Source organism: Schistocerca gregaria, chromosome 1 (genome assembly GCF_023897955.1).
Source record: "Schistocerca gregaria isolate iqSchGreg1 chromosome 1, iqSchGreg1.2, whole genome shotgun sequence".
In the NCBI taxonomy this organism is placed as follows: Eukaryota; Metazoa; Arthropoda; class Insecta; order Orthoptera; family Acrididae; genus Schistocerca; species Schistocerca gregaria.
The window spans coordinates 1,091,468,192-1,091,491,748 of NC_064920.1; the positions used below are offsets into that span (position 1 = coordinate 1,091,468,192).

Sequence of the window (23,557 nt, forward strand, 5' to 3'; positions counted from 1 at the left end):
TACAGGTTGTGTGTCTGATGGCTTCCAGGGCCAGCAACAATTTGATTTCAAGTATTTCATATAATTATTGACCAGATTTAAAACTTTAAAATTCTGTCATAATATGTTCATTTCCCTCTACATTGACGCGCTAATGATATTTCATTTCAATAATTAAAATCAACTTTAATTGAATTGTGATTTACATAATCACCATAAAAGGTAGAAAAATTATCCCCATACAGACTCAAGCTCCTCATCTAGGATTCAGAGTGGGTTCTACATTCTATTGTGACAGTATTACACAAACTTCTATCTGACATAAAGGAAGGAGTTGAGAATTCCTGTAGATTCAAAAGAAATAGACCTAATTAGTTACCTCTTTTATAAACTATCTTATTACTTAGTTTTGATGGAAGAAGCTTTCTGTTATGTGCATGACAAGAAGCTGTATTAATTTCACCAGGCCTTTGTTTGTGTGGTACATAGTTAACTGTTGTTCTATGATAAATATCAAAGTAATTCTTCATTATGGATCTATAAAATATATTACATGAATGAATGAACTGAAAGAACACTGCTGGGGCAAATATATTTTGGAAAATTGGGATACTCAATAGGAAAAGCATAAACCGCTTACAGTCCACTGCTCCTTCTTGTCAATATGTTGTGTAACAGAGTGGTTTGTTTTCTCCTACAATCATATATTCTGATGTTGTGCTAATTGTTAAGATTCTTTGAGTTGAGAAAATAGCAGCTGTTGACAACAATAAATTTATGAAGCAGTCTTCACAAAAAGTTTTTAACAAAAAGTCAAAGGCAAGTGTCATAGTTAAATGAGGGATACTTTGTAGTCATTATCCCAAAATTATTGAAACCATTCTAATATGTGTTGTAGCCATCTGAGACCATGAGTGCTATTTACAAAAGAAACATTCAAAGGTGCTTCATGTAAATTATGAACTATGCTGTTATTGCGAGTATGATAAAATTTAGAAAACTGATGCTTTATCTCATTTCATTTCAGCTATTCATCAATAATGAATTTGTTGACTCAGCATCTGGAAAGAAGTTCCCTGTCATAAACCCTTCTACAGGTGAAACGATTGCTGATGTTGCAGAAGGTGACAAGGTAAGCATTTAAAAAAATATTTCTATCCATTGTTAATAATTCCTGGTATGACTGAATTGAGCGGAATTTTATTGTATTTCACTCTGTATTTCAGACCTTGCGAGTTCCTTGTCAGTTCAGTTTATTTCCTACATTATTTCCACTTACTATTAATTGATGCAAGTTTGTGGATAAGTGCTTTCCAATGAGATATATGGAACAATCCTTAATTTTATACACCATAGCAATGTGTAGTATTGTGCTTCACTACATAACATCAGTATGCTTAAGGTTCACATGTTAATGTGAGTACTATGCAGTGCAACACTTCACACTGTGAGGCTATAAAGATTAGAGACGTTTCTAAGTTGCTTCATTCACCTGTCCTAATACCTTTTTGGTGTGACCAAATTTTAGTATTAGTCCTGGACAAAATCAGAACAATTGGGGGAATTAACTGTACTTAGCTTTATGATGTTGAAGTTTTGATGATAACCTCCCAGGCTTCTCCTTCTTCTTCCTGTGCAGGCTTGTAAAAATAGGTTCTGGCAGCAGGTTTATGTTTGGCCTTTTTCCTTTAAATGAATAGTCTTGGCCATTATGTCATTTTCTTTTTACCATACGGTTTAATTCCAGATTCTGATACACTTTCACAGTTGGTTAGTATATTCACGTGTTGTTGTTGTTGTGGTCTTCAGTCCTGAGACTGGTTTGATGCAGCTCTCCATGCTACTCTATCCTGTGCAAGCTTCTTCATCTCCCAGTACCTATTGCAACCTACATCCTTCTGAATTTGCTTAGTGTATTCATCTCTTGGTCTCCCTCTACGATTTTTACCCTCCACACTGCCCTCCAATGCTAAATTTGTGATCCCTTGATGCCTCAAAACATGTCCTACCAACCGATCCCTTCTTCTAGTCAAGTTGTGCCACTAACTTCTCTTCTCCCCAATCCTATTCAATACCTCCTCATTAGTTACGTGATCTATCCACCTTATCTTCAACATTCTTCTGTAACACCACATTTCGAAAGCTTCTATTCTCTTCTTGTCCAAACTAGTTAGCGTCCATGTTTTACATCCATACATGGCTACACTCCATACAAATACTTTCAGAAACGACTTCCTGAAACATAAATCTATACTCGATGTTAACAAATTTCTCTTCTTCAGAAACGCTTTCCTTGCCATTGCCAGTCTACATTTTATATCCTCTCTACTTCGACCATCATCAGTTGTTTTGCTCCCCAAATAGCAAAACCCCTTTACTACTTTAAGTGTCTCATTTCCTAATCTAATTCCCTCAGCATCACCTGAATTAATTTTGCTACATTCCATTATCCTCGTTTTGCTTTTGTTGATGTTCATCTTATATCCTCCTTTCAAGACACTGTCCACTCCGTTCAACTGCTCTTACAGGTCCTTTGCTGTCTTTGACAGAATTACAATGTCATCGGCGAACCTCAAAGTTTTTACTTCTTCTCCATGAATTTTAATATCTACTCCTAATTTTTCTTTTCTTTCCTTTACTGCTTGCTCAATATACAGATTGAATAACATCGGCAGAGGCTACAACCCTGTCTCCAACCACTGCTTCCTTTTCATGCCCCTCGACTCTTATGACTGCCATCTGGTTTCTGTACAAATTGTAAATAGCCTTTTGCTCCCTGTATTTTACCCTTGCCACCTTCAGAATTTGAAAGAGAGTATTCCATTCAACATTGTCAAAAGCTTTCTCCAAGTCCATACAAAGTCCAAAGTCCTCATCTCCGTATCAAACCAAAAACTTTAGAGGAAACCTCAGTTCACTTGTGCGTAAGTTCCCCAATCATACTGTAACCATCGGCAGAGACTTCAACCATCCAACAATTAATTGGGAAAATTAGCTTAATTAGTCGTAAGGTCAGTATTGCCTCACGTGTTCCAACATTTCTACGGAATCCAAACTGATCCTCCCCAGTTTTACCATTCGTCTGTAAATAATTCGCGTTAGTATTTTGCAGCTGTGACTTATTAAACTGATAGTTCGGTAATTTTCACGTCTGCAGCACCTGCTTTCTTTGGGATTGGAATTATTATATTCTTCTTGAAGTCTGAGGGTATTTCGCCTATCTCATACATCTTCCTCACCAGATGGTAGAGTTTTGTCATGATTGGCTCTCCCAAGGCCGTCAGTAGTTCTAACGGAATGTTGTCTACTCCCGGGGCCTTGTTTCGACTCAGGTCTTTCAATGCTCTGTCAAACTCTTCACACAATAACTTATCTCCCATTTCGTCTTCATCTACATCCTCTTCCCTTTCAATAATACTGTCCTCAAGTATATTGCCCTTGTATAAACCCTCTATATACTCCTTCCATCTTTCTGCTTTCCCTTCTTTGCTTAGAACTGGGTTGCCATCTGAGCTCTTGATATTCATACAAGTGGTTCTCTTCTCTCTAAAGGTCTCTTTAATTTTCCAGTAGGCAGTATCTATCTTACCCCTAGTGAGATAAGCCTCTACATCCTTACATTTGTCCTCTAGCCATCCCTGCTTAGCCATTTTGCACTTCCTGTCGATCTCATTTTTGAGCCGTTTGTATTCCTTTTTGCCCTTCTTCATTTACTGCATTTTTATATTTTCTCCTTTCATCAATTAAATTCAATATTTCTTCTGTTGCCCAAGGATTTCTAGCAGCCCTCTTCTTTTTACCTACTTTATCCTCTGCTGCCTTCACTACTTCATCCCTCAGAGCTACCCATTCTTCTTCTACTGTGTTTCTTTCCCCCATTCCTGTCAATTGTTCCCTTTGCTCTCCTTGAAACTCTGTACAACCTCTGGTTCTTTCAGCTTGTCCAGATTCCATGTCCTTAAATTCCCACCTTTTTGCAGTTTCTTCGGTTTTAATCTACAGGTCATGACCAATAGATTGTGGTCAGAGTCCACATCTGCCCTAGAAATGTCCTACAATTTAAAACCTGATTCCTAAATCTCTGTCTTACCATTATATTATCTATCTGATACCTTTTAGTATCTCCAGGATTCATCCATGTGTACAACCTTCTTTTATGGTTCTTGAACCAAGTGTTAGCTATGATTAAGTTATGCTCTGTGCAAAATTCTACCAGATGGCTTCCTCTTTCATTTCTTAGCCCCTGTCCATATTCACCCACTATGTTTCCTTCTCTCCCTTTTCCTACTGATGAATTCCAGTCACCCATGACTATTAAATTTTCGTCTCCCTTCACTACCTGAATAATTTCTTTTATCTCATCATACATTTCATCAATTTCTTCATCATCTGCAGAGCTAGTTGGCATATAAACTTGTACTACTGTAGTAGGCATGGGCTTTGTGTCTATCTAGGCCACAGTAATGTGTTCACTATGCTGTTTGTAGTAGCTTATCCGCACTCCTATTTCTTTATTCATTATTAAACCTACTCCTGCATTACCCCTATTTGATTTTGTATTTATAACCCTGTATTCACCTGACCAAAAGTCTTGTTCCTCCGGCCACCGAACTTCACTAATTCCCACTATATCTAACTTTAACCTATCCATTTCCCTTTTTAAATTTGCTAACCTACTTGTCCGATTAAGGGATCTGACATCCCACGCTCCGATCCGTAGAACGCCAGTTTTCTTTCTCCTGATAACGACGTCCGCCTGAGTAGTCCCCGCCCGGAGATCCAAATGGAGGACTATTTTACCTCTGGAATATTTTACCCAAGAGGACGCCATCATCATTTAATCATACAGTAAAGCTGCATGTCCTCGGGAAAAACTACGGCTGTAGTTTCCCCTTGCTTTCAGCCATTCGCAGTACCAGCACAGCAAGGCCGTTTTGGTTAATGTTGCAAGGCCAGATCAGTCAATCATCCAGACTGTTGCCCCTGCAACTACTGAAAAGGCTGCTGCCCCTCTTCAGGAACCACATGTTTGTCTGGCCTCTCAACAGATACCCCTCCGTTGTGGTTGCACCTACGGTACAGCCATCTGTATCACTGAGGCACGCAAGCCTCCCCACCAACGGCAAGGTCCATGGTTCATGGGGGGAGGTATATTCACATATATTAGTGATAACAATTGTTTAAAGAGCGATCCATAACACACATCAGCTTCCTAGAATTCCTGACAACCAAGTGAGTTATCTGCACTGATACGTCAAAGACCTCATAAAACCTTCATGTTCAAGCTGGAGTTGTTATTCCAGTTTTAGTTTAACCATTTTTAAGACTGTTTAATACCATTATAAAGTCAGAAAAATATTAAAACACAGGTTGAGAAAACCACTTACACTCATTTTGGTAATTATTTATGAGAATATGCTGTTCTGTATCGTGTTGACAATGGTACATTTAATTTGATGTGGGCATATTTTTCATTCTGACTGTCAAACAGGTGTTTTACAGTTTTTACTTTTTCTGCAAATAGGTTACATCTGTCTTAAGTTCTGTATCAGGACCTACAAATAATGAAAGTAATTTTGGTGTGAACAGTTTTGTGAATCGACATGCTTTTCAATTCAAAAGTATGATGTAATTTTCATATTTCAAATTTGGCTATTTTCTATGTTGGGTAGAACTGACAAAAAATAGAAAGTGTTTCAGTGTCTCTGTCTCCAAAGTTTTAGGATAAGACACCAAGTTCCACAAAGTAATTTAATAAATAATTTAACATATTTGCACAATTTGTAAATATTGTCTTTTGGTTTGTTATTGAAATTAACATAGTCATTTCTATGATGTTAAAGGCCAGGAGTTTGTTTATAAGCAATATGCATTTTATCTGTTTCAAAATCTAAGTTCTCTCAATAACATGAGTAGTTGCAAATTTCGTTTTAAGACTGCCCTGAAGATAATTTTCGATAAGCTGCAAAATCCATATCACATTTCTTGTATACAGATATTATAAGGTGCTTACAGGTATTATCTGTTGAAGTATTGTATGAACAGTTTGAACACATTAAGTGGTAAGACCTGTATCTCCTGAAGTTCAAAAGATGAACTAGACAGCTTTAATGAATCTACTGATACCATATCCATAATGTTAATGTTTCTCGCACATTGGTAAGATAGCTCTTTTCCTTTAACTCAATTCACTCAAGAGGAGAGGAGCATCTTAAAGAAAAAATATAACGGAAGATGACCTGTACAGTCCAAAATGCAATGTACTAAATTAAAACATAAGTTCCCGTGACTAAAAATGGTGTTCATGGCACTCTCTGTGTAAGGTAACTGGTGATTTTAACTATAAAGTAATATTTTCAAAACACCATTCATATGCACTTAAACATAAAGCTGATCTTGTGACTTGATGGTTGATTTGAACACCATGATGAGTTAACAGACATGGTCTCAGTGAATTTGGTATGCCTATGTCTGAACTGACATACCAAGCCAGTTATGGGGGCACTATGGATCTCTTAAGTCAGGTGCAGATCAAGAGGGTGATGGGAAGGAGAAGGCATCAAGACATTTCACTACAAGCACTCATATTTTTAAATGTATCAATTTAGAAATTTTTTGTCTAATTTTGCGAGAATGTAGTAGCAAGAAAACTAATTAGTTTCAAAAATGGGAACGAATTCTGGAAAACTAAAAGCTCTGATTAACACTAATACTTTCCACTTGATTTGTAATAGACTTCCTTCTAGTATTGCAGCTTTTTATCCTGATAGATATTCAGGCATCAGCTTTCTCTTATATCTACAGGCACAATTCATAAACAAGAGTCACAGAAAGGCTCAAATAAACTGGTATATTAAATAAAAATTCCAGATTGAGACACAAGAAGGTCATATTTTCTTCTTCATAAAGACAAGTTTGCAACAATTTTCAAGTTGCAAGTATTCAAAGAATCTGCAAAAAATCAATTCAGTGATAAAATTAAGTCCCTTCATTCAGATGACAGTGAGGAGCAGTACTATGACCATCCCTTAGAAACTAGGTATACAACAATGTGTGTTACTCAAACAAAGTAGGAAAACGTTGTCATACAATTACAGAACCATACCTTCTTGCCGTGGTTCATTGAACGTTTCTTGAGGTAGGGAGAGAAATACCACCATTTTAAGGGTAGGGAGAGAAATACCACCATTTTAAGCTGAAGCCTTCAACATGCCAAACTATTTCCAGAGTCATGCTGAACCTCATATATTACACACAATAATCAACATTTGGATGAATACCAAAAAGAGCCAGTGGCTGATAATCTCAGTGTTATTCATAAACAGTTGTCTTAAGTAGCCATGATGCAGTCTTCTATTTCTCAAGAAGGTGATTAATTTAAAATTCCAAATTAAATTTATGGTTTACGGCAAATATTTATGAAAGCTATAAAGAGATTATCAGAATCCCTTAAAACTGATAGAATACAGAGTGTGTAAGATATGTGTTTCTCACACTAATTTTTTCATTCTAGTTCCATGTCACAGTCCATCACAACTCAGATGGCACATATTCAAACTGCCTGGTCAACCACAGTATGATGCATAACGTATCTGTTGACTCATATTTACTTGTCACTCTATTGTTGCTTAAGTGGATAAAATAACACAGAAAATAACTGCTACTAATTGTTCATATGTACGTCAGGATTGTTTAAATAAGCTTGTAAGAAGAAATTTTTTTGCAGATTGATATAGACAGAGCAGTTGCTGCAGCAAAAGCTGCTTTTAACAGAAAATCTGAATGGAGACAAATGGATGCCTCAGCACGAGCAAAGCTCATGAATAAGGTAACTATACACAAGACATTTTAGGTTTTCATTGGCTTCTATTGCCTGTAGTATAATTCAACTACAAAATACACTCCTGGAAATTGAAATAAGAACACCGTGAATTCATTGTCTCAGGAAGGGGAAACTTTATTGACACATTCCTGGGGTCAGATACATCACATGATCACACTGACAGAACCACAGGCACATAGACACAGGCAACAGAGTATGCACAATGTCGGCACTAGTACAGTGTATATCCACCTTTCGCAGCAATGCACGCTGCTATTCTCCCATGGAGACGATCGTAGAGATGCTGGATGTAGTCCTGTGGAACGGCTTGCCATGCCATTTCCACCTGGCGCCTCAGTTGGACCAGCGTTCGTGCTGGACGTGCAGACCGCGTGAGACGACGCTTCATCCAGTCCCAAACATGCTCAATGGGGGACAGATCCGGAGATCTTGCTGGCCAGGATAGTTGACTTACACCTTCTAGAGCACGTTGGGTGGCACGGGATACATGCGGACGTGAATTGTCCTGTTGGAACAGCAAGTTCCCTTGCCGGTCTAGGAATGGTAGAACGATGGGTTCGATGACGGTTTGGATGTATCGTGTACTATTCAGTGTCCCCTCGACGATCACCAGAGGTGTACGGCCAGTGTAGGAGATCGCTCCCCACACCATGATGCCGGGTGTTGGCCCTGTGTGCCTCGGTCGTATGCAGTCCTGATTGTAGCGCTCACCAGTACGGCGCCAAACATGCATACGACCATCATTGGCACCAACGCAGAAGCGACTCTCATCGCTGAAGACGACACGTCTCCATTCGTCCCTCCATTCACGCCTGTCGCGACACCACTGGAGGCGGGCTGCACGATGTTGGGGCGTGAGCGGAAGATGGCCTAACAGTGTGCGGGACCGTAGCCCAGCTGCATGGAGACGGTTGCGAATGGTCCTCGCCGATACCCCAGGAGCAACAGTGTCCCTAATTTGCTGGGAAGTGGCGGTGCAGTCCCCTACGGCACTGCGTAGGATCCTACGGTCTTGGCGTGCATCCGTGCGTCGCTGCGGTCCAGTCCCAGATCGACGGGCACGTGCACCTTCCGCCGACCACCGGCGACAACATCGATGTACTGTGGAGACCTCATGCCCCACGTGTTGAGCAATTCGGCGGTACGTCCACCCGGCCTCCCGCATGCCCACTATATGCCCTCGCTCAAAGTCCGTCAACTGCACATACGGTTCATGTCCACGCTGTCGCGGCATGCTACCAGTGTTAAAGACTGCGATGGAGCTCCGTATGCCACGGCAAACTGGCTGACACTGACGGCGGCGGTACACAAATGCTGCGCAGCTAGCACCATTCGATGGCCAGCACCGCGGTTCCTGGTGTGTCCGCTGTGCCGTGCGTGTGATCATTGCTTGTACAGCCCTCTCACAGTGTCCGGAGCAAGTATGGTGGGTCTGACACACCGGTGTCAATGTGTTCTTTTTTCCATTTCCAGGAGTGTATATCCATCCACTTTGATTCAAAGGATAAAATGCTACTCACCTTATAGAGGAGACTCTGAGTCAAATGAGGTACAATGAACAGACTGCTATACATTGTGGCTTCTGAAATAAAAACACACACACACACACACACACACACACACACACACACACACACACACACACACACACACACACACATACACAGACGCGCGCGCGCGCGCACACACACACATGCACAACTCATCTCACATAGGACTACTGTCCCTGGTCACTGAGTCTGGCCACAGTGGCCATAGTCTTTTCATTGTGTCTGTGACTCAACATCTCTATATGGTCAGTAGCAATTTATCCTTTTCATGTAATGTTGAAATTCCATTCTGTATTTTCATGCACGAGCTGCAACATGCTCACAAATAGAATAGTGAGCCAGAAAATGTAGAATAAACATCTTTCATTCAAGAGCTGCAACATGCTCACATATAGAACAGTGAGCCAGAAAATGTAGAATAAATGTCTTTTATTTCCGTCTATGATCACAAAATTGATAGGTCCGTAGAGTACACAAGTCAGTGATGATCATCTTCAAATCTACAGCAAAACATGGGAAAAAACAGACACAACTAGTGGACTGTGTACATAGTAAAACAATAAAATTGGCCATAATGAAAACTATTATTGAAGTACATGAGGAAAACATGCACTTCAAATGTAATAGTGAATGCCTGTTTTAAAATGTACAACAAAGGAAATTGGTAACCTGTTAATTTATAGTAAATATTGTAGTGTTGTATTTATTGGCATTATTCTTAAAATAGCGTAAAAAGAATTTCTGTTAATCACTATACATTATGTTTTTGCAATATTAGCTATAGACTTTTATTGTTCAAAGTGTCAGACTGTCTTCCACAGATGCTTCAATGGTGTAGTAACATTTCTCTATAAAAATATTTTGGAGTAAACTTTACAGCGAACCAAGTTCTATTGTTAATATGTTTCTTCCTTTTAATTAGTTATATATTTTTAGCTCCAAGTACAGTGCTGTCTGAGCATAAAGCTTTAAGTGATGTGAAGGAAATTTGAAGTTTTCCTTGTGACGAGTACCATAGCTATGCTTAAAATGGAACTTTTCAAGATTATGTTGATTATTATGTACAAAAATCTAAATTTCAAAAATTTACAATGAAGTAATTGTTAGTATTTTTAATTTCTTGAACAATGGCCAACATGACTCATTTTTGTGGGCAGCACATGTTTCTACGGATTTTCCTCTGAAGAATTAGTAGCCTTGTACTGCTTCTAGAGTTTCCCCAGAAAATTATCCCATACTGAATAACAGATTCAAAATAACTGTGGTAGACTGTCTATCTTGTGTCCATGTGAGTAGAACCACATAAAATAGACATTGCAAAAGCTAGGGAATTTAATTTATTTGCCAGTAAGTCTATATGTCTTCCAGATTAAACTTTTATCAAGGTTTAGGCCCAAGAATTTCACAATAGCACTTGAACATCCTAACTTTCAACACCTTGCGGATTTAATAGTTATTTTTCTTTGAATACTGTTAAAGGTAACATAGATGCTGTAATCTGAAACATATGACACTCAAATCTAACGCACTACTGCTCCTCTAGCTTCTGAAATTTGTCATCAGGGTCACAAGCACAACTTCAGTTGTGCACTTTTTAAGTAGCTTTTGCGCATGCACAACTCATGTGATGTAGTTGCCTTACAGGCCAAATACATACAAATTTGATAAATAACATGCATGGGTCATGATGTGCACAGCTAGCACTTACCACTCAACTAGAAATTTACGTCAGTGCCACCAGGTGGTAGCACACTGTGTCAGACTTTTATTCCCGTTCGCTTGGTGTAAATCCTGCTAGATGATAGCACACTCCTCAGATGTGCTAATTCACTCACTATATACTGTCATAAAATTAGATCGGACATCAGTATATGTCAAAGTTGTACTAACAGTAAAACTAGTGTGGGTTTCTGAATGAGTTGTAATATGTTAAGTTATGAATTTTATCATAAAGTAATCCAATTGAGCCGCTGATAATCGTAATGGCTTAAAGTACATCACCATCAATTGTGAGATTTTAGAATGTATTCATGCTTCTGAAATCTGTTGATCTTATGGTGAGTCAGGTTTATCTGTACTGCAGACCCACACTCTATATATGAAAATTCATAAAAAGCTGTATCACTGTTTTCTCTGAGGTTCACTTAAATGTAGGATTGACTGGAGTGTGCTTTAAACCCTTATTGTTCCCAGCCCCTCATTTGTATTCTAGTCAAATGATCATGTTCGTAGACATTACTACTTGAGTTTAATCATTTCCACAAATGGCGGTAGTATTTGGAGTTGGTTGTTTATTACGCGAGAATCAGCTTTCATGTGCAGTGTAACATGAACTTGTTGAATCTATTTTATATGCTAACAGAAAAATAAAGCTGTGAGGATGGGCTGTGAGGCATGCTTGGGTAGCTCAGTCAGTAGAGCACTTGCCCATGAAAGGCAAAGGTCCCGAGTTCGAGTCTCTGTAATTAATCTACTCTTGTTTTCCAACATGGTAGCATAATTATTTTAAGATATTACCTGAAGCTGACTCATCCTACATTACAATGAACACTCTCTGTATATAATGTAATCAAATGGGATGAAATAAAAATTAATCAATTGTGCAATATGGAATAGTGATGTTCAAAACTGTAAGAACTTCATTGCTGTTTGTATTCTGTTGCAGTTAGCTGACCTTATAGAAAGAGATGCACAGCAGCTTGGGAATTTACTAACAGCAGAGGGAGGTAAGCTTTATTATGGAGCCTACTATGAGGCTGTTCATACTGCAAACACACTGCGCTACTTCTCTGGATGGTGTGACAAAATCACTGGGAAAACAATTCCTGCTGGTAAGTTTGTCATATTAATTTAAATAATGCTTTATGAATTAATGGAGAATTCAGGATGAAACGTAGCAAGCCAGTGCAATCTGGACCCTTCCCACCAACACCAGCTTTTCTTAATTGTGCAGGAGGGAACTCTCCCTGCAATATATCCTACATTCCCAGCCAGAGACCGTGGTCATGCATGTGTGAGCTGTGTTTGCATGAATGTGTGTGTGTGTGTGTGTGTGTGTGTGTGTGTGTGTGCGCGCGCGCGCGCGCACGCGCACACTGACTATTTCCGACAAAGGTCTTGTTGACGAAAAGCTCACTTTCTGAGAGTCTCTTTATTTTGCCTATCGGCAATTCAGCAACCCTGCTGCATGGTAAATAATGCTTTAAGAATAAAGAGTGAAATTGTGATTTACCCCAAAGTGGAAATAGTAGCTTCATGATGCTCCTCACCATTATAGGTAGTCATTTTCATGAAAACAGAAGAGAAAGACATAGCCTATCTGGGAAACATATTGACACAATATATCCAATATTATGGAACAGACATTAAGTATCAAAAATAGTTCCTACTGTAACATAACAAAAGAAATGAAAGTTCTGAGTGATCACTCTTAATCTAATGTTACATCATAGTTAGTGGAACAAAAGAAGATAATTGTGAGTTACTTCAGCTGTACATCTGTTTTAACAATGCTGTGGTGGATTACGGATTTATTACTTAAAATATATTATGTAAGGGTGTGTTGAAAATCCAAGTATAAAAAAATAGACACCTCCCTTAAATACTGACGAATGTACTATGATACTGCCCTGGAATCAGATTAAACAGCAAATACTCACCCACTTGTCACAGTGTCTGTGGCTGTATCTTGTGGAATACCAAGATAAGTGTGCTTTTGTAACTGGGGCAAGTATGGTATGACCCAAAGCTCTTGTGTATTATGAACGAGTTTGAGTTGTTTGTATTTTACTTTCCAGCCATACATTGGCTAAGTGGTTATTAGCTGCCGAAGAAAAATTAAATAAATAAAAGCAGCATACACATGGTATGAATCAGGAGCACAAATGATTAAGGAGATAGTGACTGGCAAAAACTAGAACAGTAGCACACATAATATAAGTGCTTTATGTAAGTTAAAAAGTAAGGACATTCATTTGTGTATGTGAATGTTATTTCCATATTTTGTTTACATGTTTCAAGATGGTGCTCTCTTGAAAGTATTAAGTTATGACTTATATCTGTAAGTTTATGGTTGATTGCAGATGGTCCATTCTTTACATATACACGAAAGGAACCAGTTGGTGTAGTGGGGCAAATTGTCCCATGGAACTTTCCACTGACACTGACAGCACTGAAATGGGGCCCTGCACTTGCCACTGGATGTACAATTGTATTAAAGCCTGCAGAGCAGACTCCTCTCTGCATACTGTATTTGGCTGCTCTTACGAAAGAGGTAAATCATTTATTATATGAGTCACACTACAACTAAAGTTTACTGTAAAATTATGCTTTCAATAAATGATGTGTTTCTAGGCTGGATTTCCTAATGGTGTTATTAATGTCGTACCTGGTTATGGACCCACTGCTGGAGCAGCTGTTTCTTCTCATCCAGACATTGCTAAAGTTGCTTTCACAGGTTCTACACAGGTAAGAACATCGATAAATTCAGATCCACAATGACTCTGAGTGTTTAAATGCATTAATACACTGAGATGGCAAATCATGGGATGGCAGCATGCACATATACAGATGGCAGTAGTATCACATATGCGAGGTATAAAAGGGCAGTGCATTGGTAGAGCTGTCATTTGTACTCAGATGCTTCATGTGGAAAGGTGTCCTTTGTGATTATGGCTGCACAACTGGAATAAACAGATTTGCTTGCAGAATAGTAGTTGCAGCTAGACACAAGGGACAGCGCATTTCGGAAATCATTAGGAAATTCAATTTTCTGAGATTAGCAATGTCAAAAGCATGCCAAGAATATCAACTTTCAGGCATTTACCTCTCACCACAGACAATGCTGTGGCCAATGGCCTTCACTTAACAACAGAGAGCAGTGGCGTTTGCATAGAGTTGTCAGTGCTAAAAGATAAGTAACATCGTGTAAAATAAATGCAGAAGTCAATGTGAAATGTATGATGAACGTGCCCATTGGGACAGTGTGGTGAAATTTGGCATTAATGGGCTGTGGCAGCAGACGACTGATGCGAGTGCCTTTGCTAACAGCACGACATCGCCTGAAGCGCCTTGAGCTCGTAACTGTATCGATTGGACTCTAGATGACTGGAAAACTATGGCTTGGTCAGATGAGTCCTCATTTCAGTTGGTAAGAGCTGATGGCAGGGTTTGAGTGTGGCACAGACTTGAAGAAGCTATGAACTCTTGTTGTCAACAAGGTACTGGGCAAGCTGTTGATAGCTCTATAATGAAGTGGGCTGTGTGTAAATGGAATGGACTGACTCCTCTTGTCCAACTGAATTGATCATTGACTGGAAATAGTTGTTTGCCTACTTAGAGACTATTTTCAGCCATTCATGGACTTCACGTTCTCAAACAATGATGAAATTTTTGTGAATGTCAGTGTACCATATCACCAGGCCACAACTGTTCATAAAAGGTTTAAAGAACGTTCTGGACGATTCAAGCAAATCATTTGACAACTCAGATTGCCTGACATGGGGCAGTTGCTGTACAAAATACGGCACCAGCAAAAAATTCTTAATTATGCACGGATATAGAAGCAGTGTGGCTCAAAATAACTGCAGGGGATTTCCTATGACTTGTTAAGTCCATGCCACATTGAGCTGCTGCACTGTATCGGGCAAAAGGACCTCAGAAAATATCAAGAAGGCTACTCAAACTTGAAAAAGAAGTACCCTGAGAATTCCAGGTATTGGGAACACAGTGTTATCACAAGGATTTCCTGAGAAATTAACAATGAACGAAAAAGGGAGAGGGGGGGGAGAGCATCTTGCAATAACTTTTTGACTTTTCTTTCCTCTCAGCTAAGATATGCTAGCTATAAGCAGTAGTTTGACCACAGTTATTAAGCACTGATAATTTATATGGAATAATGTTCATATAAATAACACTCCAAAAAAGCAAGTATTTTAAACTTTTTGATTTATAAAACTCAATAAAATTAAATTACAATGCTTTGTTAAAAACAATTCCCAGAGATTTTATTAAATTCCTAAAATTCCCTGAGGTTTCCATAATTTTTCCAGGTAAAATGTAATTCCCTGAGAATTCTAGGTTTTCCATGTTTTCCCGAAGAATATCTGAAGATATTAGAAGGTATCCCATTACTTTCGTCACCTCAGTGTAAATTTAGTTTGACAGTGGCCACTATTGTGAATAACACAAAAACTGATATAAGAAAGGCAACTAATCAGCTATATAGGGAAAACAATGAATAGTAGTTAGGCACATTTGGAGCTGAACATATTTGCTAACCCTCTCAATCATGTGTTCTTGAGAATAGAGGATTTCAGGAATTGTAACAGTCAAAAAATGAGAGAACACAGTCAACTACTCAACTAAAAGATGAGTGAGGAATTGGCACACTCAAAAAGATTTATAAATCACACAAACTCTACAACTGGGTACCTAGAAACTCCACAGACAAGAGTTTATTGCAGTGTGTGCCAACTGAACTGGACTTACGGTAACTGTACATGATTTTCATTGGTGGGCAATTTCATAATGAGTTTCTGAAAGGATTAAGTTTTGACTTAAGCTATTTGCTGCAAAGAATGTTGTAAGCCTGTTTCACAATTCTCCTAGCTTTGTCTTGTATTTGACCACTTTATTAGTAGACTTTATCATCAGCAAACATCACAGTTTCAAAGAATCCTACATTGATCTTTGTATGAATCATTTATGTAGGTTAAGCCCATGAGTGGGTCAACTAGTGAACCTTATGGTACCCAACATTTAATGTTTCCTCACCCCAGATTTAGTTTTAGGCAAGGGGCATTATTTGTTAACTTGATCCTCACTTTTGTATTATTGAAAGAAGACTCCACGTAGGCAAAGGAGATGCCTTTAAAACCATATTTATTTATTTTTTTGTAGTAGAATTTTATGATCTACATAGAAAATGCTAAAAGAGTTACTTTCATTGTTTGTTGTACAAAATTTGAAATTTTGGCATCATATTGTAACTGTTTTACCTTTAGAGAATAATTTGTGGAATTCAAATTGAACAGCTGTTGAAAGGTTATTGTCAGATAAGTGGTTCAGTACTCTGGTTTAAGCTTTTTATTTATTTATTTTTTATTGAGAATTTGGGAGGAGGGAAATGGGTCTATAATTACAGGTCATTTGCTTAGCCCAACTTCAATAAATTAGAATTGCTTCTGCATGCTTCAGTCTCTTAGGAAAATCATCTAATCACACTGAACAATTACAAAACTAATTCAAGGGAGGGAGGGAATGGATACATTACCAAGGGTTACAAATACAAAATCAAATAGGAATTATGCAGGAGCAGATTTAATAATGAATAAGAAAGTAGGAAAATAACCTACTATTAACAGAATAGTGAAAGAATTATTGTACCCAAGATAGACATAAAGCCTGCACCCTCCACAGTAACCTGTGCCTCTCATTCCTTATAGTCTACAGTCGCTGTGCGCAAGGGTTTCTGATGGAATCGAAGCTGATTCGTGTACTACCTCCCACTGACTGCATTCCTCACTGGGCCAAACAGATGGAAGTCAGAAGGTGCGAGACCGAGGCTATGGGCTGGAGTACTCCAGCTGGTGGATGAGTGTGTCAGCACTACCAACAGAAACGCCCAGTCATGCAGCGAGGTGTTTGACTGTAACCCACTGACCATTTCGAATGAGAGTGTCTGCACAGTCCAACATTGCAGGAGTCACAGCTGTGAGCAGGCGGCTGGCATGCAGGAGATCAAACATATTTGCAGATCAAACACATATGTGCAATCTTGTTGCGATGATGACACGTTTCTCCCAATGATTCACCATGCTTTTGTTCACTGCCACATCTCCAAAGAAATTCTGCAAGCACCTATGAATATCTGCAATACTCTGGTTTTCCACCAAAAGAAACTCAATGGCAGCTCTCTGCTTGGAATGCACTAACATTGCAGATATCAATTTGAAGGCTACATACAGCACTGTCATAAACAGAAACTTCATGAAACTATAGGGGCTGAAACAGAAATATTCCACAATGTCTCACAACAAATTCCACATTTTTTAAAACTGAAATTGGCTGAGGAAAAAAATATGTTGCATTACCTATTGAAAGCCTCTTCTATTAAGCCTACACTACTATGGTGCTTTCGTGTATCCCTTTGAGTGTATCTACTCACTTTCTGTGACTTCCAGATGAAGATGTTTTATACACAACATATTCATAAGAGTGTAACTCACTCATGATGAAGATTCCTTACAATACTCTCTTTGTATTAATTACTGAGTGATATTCAGCAGTCTAGGACCTTAAACAAGTTGAGGTGAAGAAGAGATAGAGAAATTTTAATGAGAAGCAGCACACTTAGTTGTGGGTTTGTTTTGTCAGCACAAAAAATTGCAGAAATGTTCAACAACTGCAATGGGAGAAGCCAACAGAATGGTACTGTTTATTATGAAGAGACTTCCTCTAAAAAATTCAAGGTCTCAGAATCAATGAGGAGAGGGGGGGGGGGGGGGGGTCAGTAGATCTACAAAGAAGATAAATCTTTTGTTGTGAAAACATGACAACATGCTGGTCATTTCATAACCATATTTATAATCTTAATCTACAACAAAATTCGATAGATGCAGCCCAACCACTAACTACTCAGAAATTCATTTATGCAGTAGAAGGTGCAAGATGAAATGATTTCAGTTTGATTAAAAAACTTTTATTATCTGCCATCACCTGTTAATTCACAGGCAAATGATAAAATATTTTTATAGCTGCATAGGTTGCTCTTTTCTGTGTAAGAGTAAGGTTAAGTTGTGGGTCATAGGGGCTGTTTTTGTTCCTAGAGTTATAATTATTAATGCCACTATTAGTTTCAAATTCTGCCTGATTCTCCACAACAAAAGTTATAAGAGAGGAAATGTATTGTGATCTAAATAATTAATGGAAAATCTTATATAAAGATGTGAAACAAATACTAACAAAGAGATAGAGGGGCTGGCCAGTACTTACCTCAGCTCAATACAGCCGATAGATACAAAAAAAACAACCGAAAATTTAAGTTCCTAGCTTTCGGAATAAATGTTCCTTCATCAGGGAGGAGAGAGGGGAAAGAAAGGGAAGAAAGGAAAGTTGATTAAGTTACTCACAACCCAGGTTATGAAGCAACAGGGAAAGGAAAACAGGGAGGGTAGCAAGGATGGAGGCATGGTTGTCAGAGGGAAGCCAAAGATATTCTACTGTAGGTACTATGCCAGCTTCAAACCAAAGAGGATGCATACAGAAGTAAAGAGGTATATAGTATAAAGATGTAGGATGAAAAGATGCATGAATGGCTAAAGAGGAAAGGGAAAGAGGAGAAGACTGCAAAGTAAATGGGAGTGAGGTTGGTTAACGTAGGTTCAGTCCAGGGGGATGGCGGGATGAAAGGATGTGTTGGAGTGTAAGTTCCCATCTCCGCAGTTCAGAGGGACTGGTGTTGGGTGGGAGAATCCAAATGGCACATACGGTGTAGCAGGTTGCTAGGTCCCTAGAATTATGCTGGAGGGCATGCTCTGCTACTGGGTATTGGACATCTCCTAGGCGGACAGTTCGTCTGTGTCCGTTCATGCGCTCAGCCAGTTTAGTTGTTGTCATACCAATGTAAAAGGCTGTGCAGTGCAGGCATGTCAGCTGATAAATGATACGTGTGGTTTCACACGTGGCCCTGCCTTGAATTGTGTATGTTTTACCAGTAGCGGGGCTGGAGTAGGTGGTTGTGGGGGAATGCATGGGGTAGGTTTTCCAGCGGGGTCGGTTACAAGAGTAGGAACCGCTGGGTAGAGAAGGTAGCCTGGGAATATTGTAGGGTTTAACAAGGATGTTATGGAGGTTAGGGGGGCGACGAAAGGCAACTCTGGGTGGTGTGGGGAGAATTTTGTCAAGGGATGATCTCATTTCAGGGGTTGACTTGAGAAAGTCATATCCCTGGCGGAGTAATTTATTGATATATTCGAGGCCAGGATAATATTGGGTGACAAGGGGGATGCTTCTGTGTGGTCTGAGGGTAGGAACATTGTTGTTGGACGGGGAGGAATGTATTGCTCAGGAGATCTGTTTGTGGACAAGGTCTGTAGGACAGTTGCGGGAGAGGAAAGCACTGGTCAGGTTATTGGTGTAATTGTTGAGGGATTCGTCACTGGAGCAGATACGTTTGCCACGAATACCTAGGCTGTAGGGAAGGGAGCGTTTGATGTGGAATGGATGGCAGCTATCAAAGTGAAGGTACTGTTGTTTGTTTGAGGGTTTGATATGTACAGAGGTGTGGATGTGAGCTTCAACAAGATGAAGGTCAACATCCAGGAAGGTGGCTTGGGTTTTGGAGAAGGACCAGGTTAAATTCAGATTCGAAAAGCAGTTGAGGTTATGGAGGAAATTAAGGAGTGTTTCTTCACCATGAGTCCAGACCACAAAGATGTCATCTATAAACCTATACCAGGCCAGGGGAAGCAGCTGTTGGGTCTTCAGGAAAGCCTCCTCCATGAGGCCCATGAAGAGGTTAGCACAGGACGGAGCCATCCTGGTTCCCATGGCAGTTCCCCTGATTTGTTTGTAGGTCTGGCCTTCAAAAGTGAAGTAATTATGGGTGAGGATGAAGTTGATAAGTGTGATAAGGAACGAGGTTTTTGGAAGATCTTCGGGTGGGCGTTGGGAGAGGTAGTGCTCAAGGGCAGAGAGACCATGGGTGTGTGGGATGTTTGTGTAAAGGGATGTAGCATCTATGGTGACAAGAAAGGTTTCAGGTGGGAGAGGAGTGGGAATGGATTTGAGGCGTTCTAGGAAGTGGTTTGTGTCCTTGATGTAGGATGGGAGTCTGCGGGTGATAGGTTGGAGGTGTTGGTCTGCCAGAGCTGAGATACGTTCTGTTGGGGCTTTGAAGCCTGCTACAAAGGGACGGCCAGGATGGACTGAACCTATGTTAACCAACCTCACTCCCATTTACTCTGCGGTATTCTCCTCTTTCCCTTTCCTCTTTAGCCATTCATGCATCTTTTCATCCTACATCTTTATACTACACTCCTGGAAATAGAAAAAAGAACACATTGACGCCGGTGTGTCACACCCACCATACTTGCTCCGGACACTGCGACAGGGCTGTACAAGCAATGATCACACGCATGGCACAGCGGACACACCAGGAACCGCGTTGTTGGCCGTCGAATGGCGCTAGCTGCACAGCATTTGTGCACCGCCGCCGTCAGTGTCAGCCAGTTTGCCGTGATATACGGAGCTACATCGCAGTCTTTAACACTAGTAGCATGCCGCAACAGCGTGGACGTGAACCGTATGTGCAGTTGACGGACTTTGAGCGAGGGCGTATAGAGGGCATGCGGGAGGCCGGGTGGACGTACCGCCGAATTGCTCAACACGTGGTTCGTGAGGTCTCCACAGTACATCGATGTTGTCGCCAGTGGTCGGCGGAAGGTGCACGTGCCCGTCGACCTGGGACCGGACCGCAGCGACGCACGGATGCACGCCAAGACCGTAGGATCCTACGCAGTGCCATAGGGGACCGCACCGCCACTTCCCAGCAAATTAGGGACACTGTTGCTCCTGGGGTATCGGCGAGGACCATTCGCAACCGTCTCCATGCAGCTGGGCTACGGTCCCGCACACCGTTAGGCCGTCTTCCGCTCACGCCCCAACATCGTGCAGCCCGCCTCCAGTGGTGTCGCGACAGGCGTGAATGGAGGGATGAATGGAGACGTGTCGTCTTCAGCGATGAGAGTCGCTTCTGCCTTGGTGCCAATGATGGTCGTATGCGTGTTTGGTGCCGTGCAGGTGAGCGCCACAATCAGGACTGCATACCACCGAGGCACACAGGGCCAACACCCGGCATCATGCAGTGGGGAGCAATCTCCTACACTGGCCATACACCTCTGGTGATCGTCGAGGGGACACTGAATAGTGCACGGTACATCCAAACCGTCATCGAACCCATCGTTCTACCATTCCTAGACCGGCAAGGGAACTTGCTGTTCCAACAGGACAATGCACGGCCGCATGTATCCCGTGCCACCCAACGTGCTCTAGAAGGTGTAAGTCAACTACCCTGGCCAGTAAGATCTCCGGATCTGTCCCCCATTGAACATGTTTGGGACTGGATGAAGCGTCGTCTCACATGGTCTGCACGTCCAGCACGAACGCTGGTCCAACTGAGGTGCCAGGTGGAAATGGCATGGCAAGCCGTTCCACAGGACTACATCCAGCATCTCTACGATCGTCTCCATGGGGGAATAGCAGCCTGCATTGCTGCGAAAGGTGGATATACACTGTACTAGTGCCGACATTGAGCATGCTCTGTTGCCTGTGTCTATTTGCCTGTGGTTCTGTCAGTGTGATCATGTGATGTATCTGACCCCAGGAATGTGTCAATAAAGTTTCCCCTTCCTGGGACAATGAATTCACAGTGTTCTTATTTCAATTTCCAGGAGTGTATATACCTCTTTACTTCTGTATGTATCCACTTTGGTTTGAAGCTGGCACAGTACCTACAGTAGAATATCTTTGGCTTCCCTCTGACAACCATGCCTCCATCCTTGCTACCCTCCCTGTTTTCCTTTCCCTGTTGCTTCATAACCTGGGTTGTGAGTAACTATATCCACTTTCCTTTCTTCCCTTTCTTTCCCCTCTCTCCTCCCTGATGAAGGAACCTTTATTCTGAAAGCTAGGAACTTAAATTTTCGGTTGTTTTTTGTGTATCTATCTGCTGTACTGAGCTGAGGTAAGTACTGGCCAGCCCCTCTATCTCTTTGTTGGGAAATGTATTGTGATGTTGTTAGTATGCCTAACTTCTTAAACAGTTCCCAAACTTCCTAAACAGTTGGCTACACGAAGTTTGAGGATAGAAGACAAATATTATTCTCAGGGCACATTTCTCTAGAAACAATACTTTGTGTCTAAGTGTGAAATTGCCACACAAAATTATTCTGCATGACATAAAATTTTATTAAATCTGTTATTAAACAAAAATGACATAACATTTTATTAAATCTGTTATTAAACAAAAATGTAATATTTTTGCATTGTAGGTTGGGAAAATAATTATGGAAACTGCCGCAAAATCTAATTTGAAAAAAGTCTCGCTTGAGCTTGGAGGGAAGAGCCCACTTATCGTTCTTGATGACGCTGATGGTAAGTAAAAAATCGTAGTACTTATTTGACATTATAATGTAATTGGATAGTTAAAGAATATACTCGACAAGCATGAGAACACACATATAAAAATAAGGTTGCAAGCTTTTGGAGCCAGTGGCTTCTTCTTCTGGCATAAGGGCTGAAGGGGAATAAAGAGGACTGGAGAGGTTTATGAAAAGGGGCAGATTTCGGAAAAGTCACCCCGAAACCCATGTCATGGGAGACTTATCAGGCTGAATGAGAAGGAAAGACTGATTGTTGGGTTCTGCACTGGACAAAATTTGAAAACCTGAGAGCTTAAAGGTGGAAGACGGGATAATATGCAAGACAAGGATTACTGCTAAAACATCATGCACAAGTAACAGAGCTGTGAGGGGGACAGTGAAAAATAGACAGTTCAGCCATAAAGCCTTGGCATTCAAGGCACACATATTTGTTCGGATGAAGAATCTTTACAGCAATACACCACACACTGCTGTGCAGAATATTTGACTCAGCTACAGTGATTTTCTCTGAATCAAGTACCCCATCATGCACTCATGTCACACTGAAAGTCCGGTGCCTACATGACCTTGGAAAAGGATTGTCTCATGTTTTGGACATTCAACTTCTAATGATTATCAGATGCTCTGGTATCATGGGTCTCTTTCATATTGCATTGTCATGCTGACAGCCAGCAGTTCTGGTGTTATCTCATGTACGTGACTTGCTGAACTGGTACATTTGCTGTGATGACAGGAGCACTCTTTCTTCAAACAATATACAGGGTGCCCCAAGAGGAATGTTCAGTATTCAGGGATACGACAGGAATGATAATTTGAAGCAAAAAGTTCCAGTAAACATGGGCTCTAAAATGCATACCTTAAGAACTATGAGCAGTTGTTCAGTAGAAGAGATGTTTTTCACAGTGGCAAAGATGACCAAGTGCTCATAGCTCTTCAGGTATACACTTCATAGCCCATGTTTGTTTGACTCTTTTTCTTGTTTTGGTCCATATTACCACCTCTCAAAATACAGAAAGCAAAGA

The 23,557-nt window shown here is 40.4% G+C and overlaps 1 protein-coding gene across 3 annotated transcripts in view; it reads left to right on the forward strand.

The window, feature by feature from the left end:
* Positions 1 to 23,557, forward strand: part of LOC126282050 (aldehyde dehydrogenase 1A1-like) — a 61,181-nt gene that overhangs the window by 15,851 nt on the left and 21,773 nt on the right. For all 3 annotated transcript variants that reach the window (XM_049981481.1, XM_049981490.1, XM_049981499.1), the window contains exons 2-7: positions 1,007 to 1,111; positions 7,706 to 7,807; positions 12,038 to 12,203; positions 13,455 to 13,645; positions 13,726 to 13,839; positions 22,425 to 22,527. In XM_049981481.1, coding sequence (XP_049837438.1) covers positions 1,007 to 1,111; positions 7,706 to 7,807; positions 12,038 to 12,203; positions 13,455 to 13,645; positions 13,726 to 13,839; positions 22,425 to 22,527 — 781 coding nt within the window. The remainder of the gene's footprint in view (positions 1 to 1,006; positions 1,112 to 7,705; positions 7,808 to 12,037; positions 12,204 to 13,454; positions 13,646 to 13,725; positions 13,840 to 22,424; positions 22,528 to 23,557) is intronic.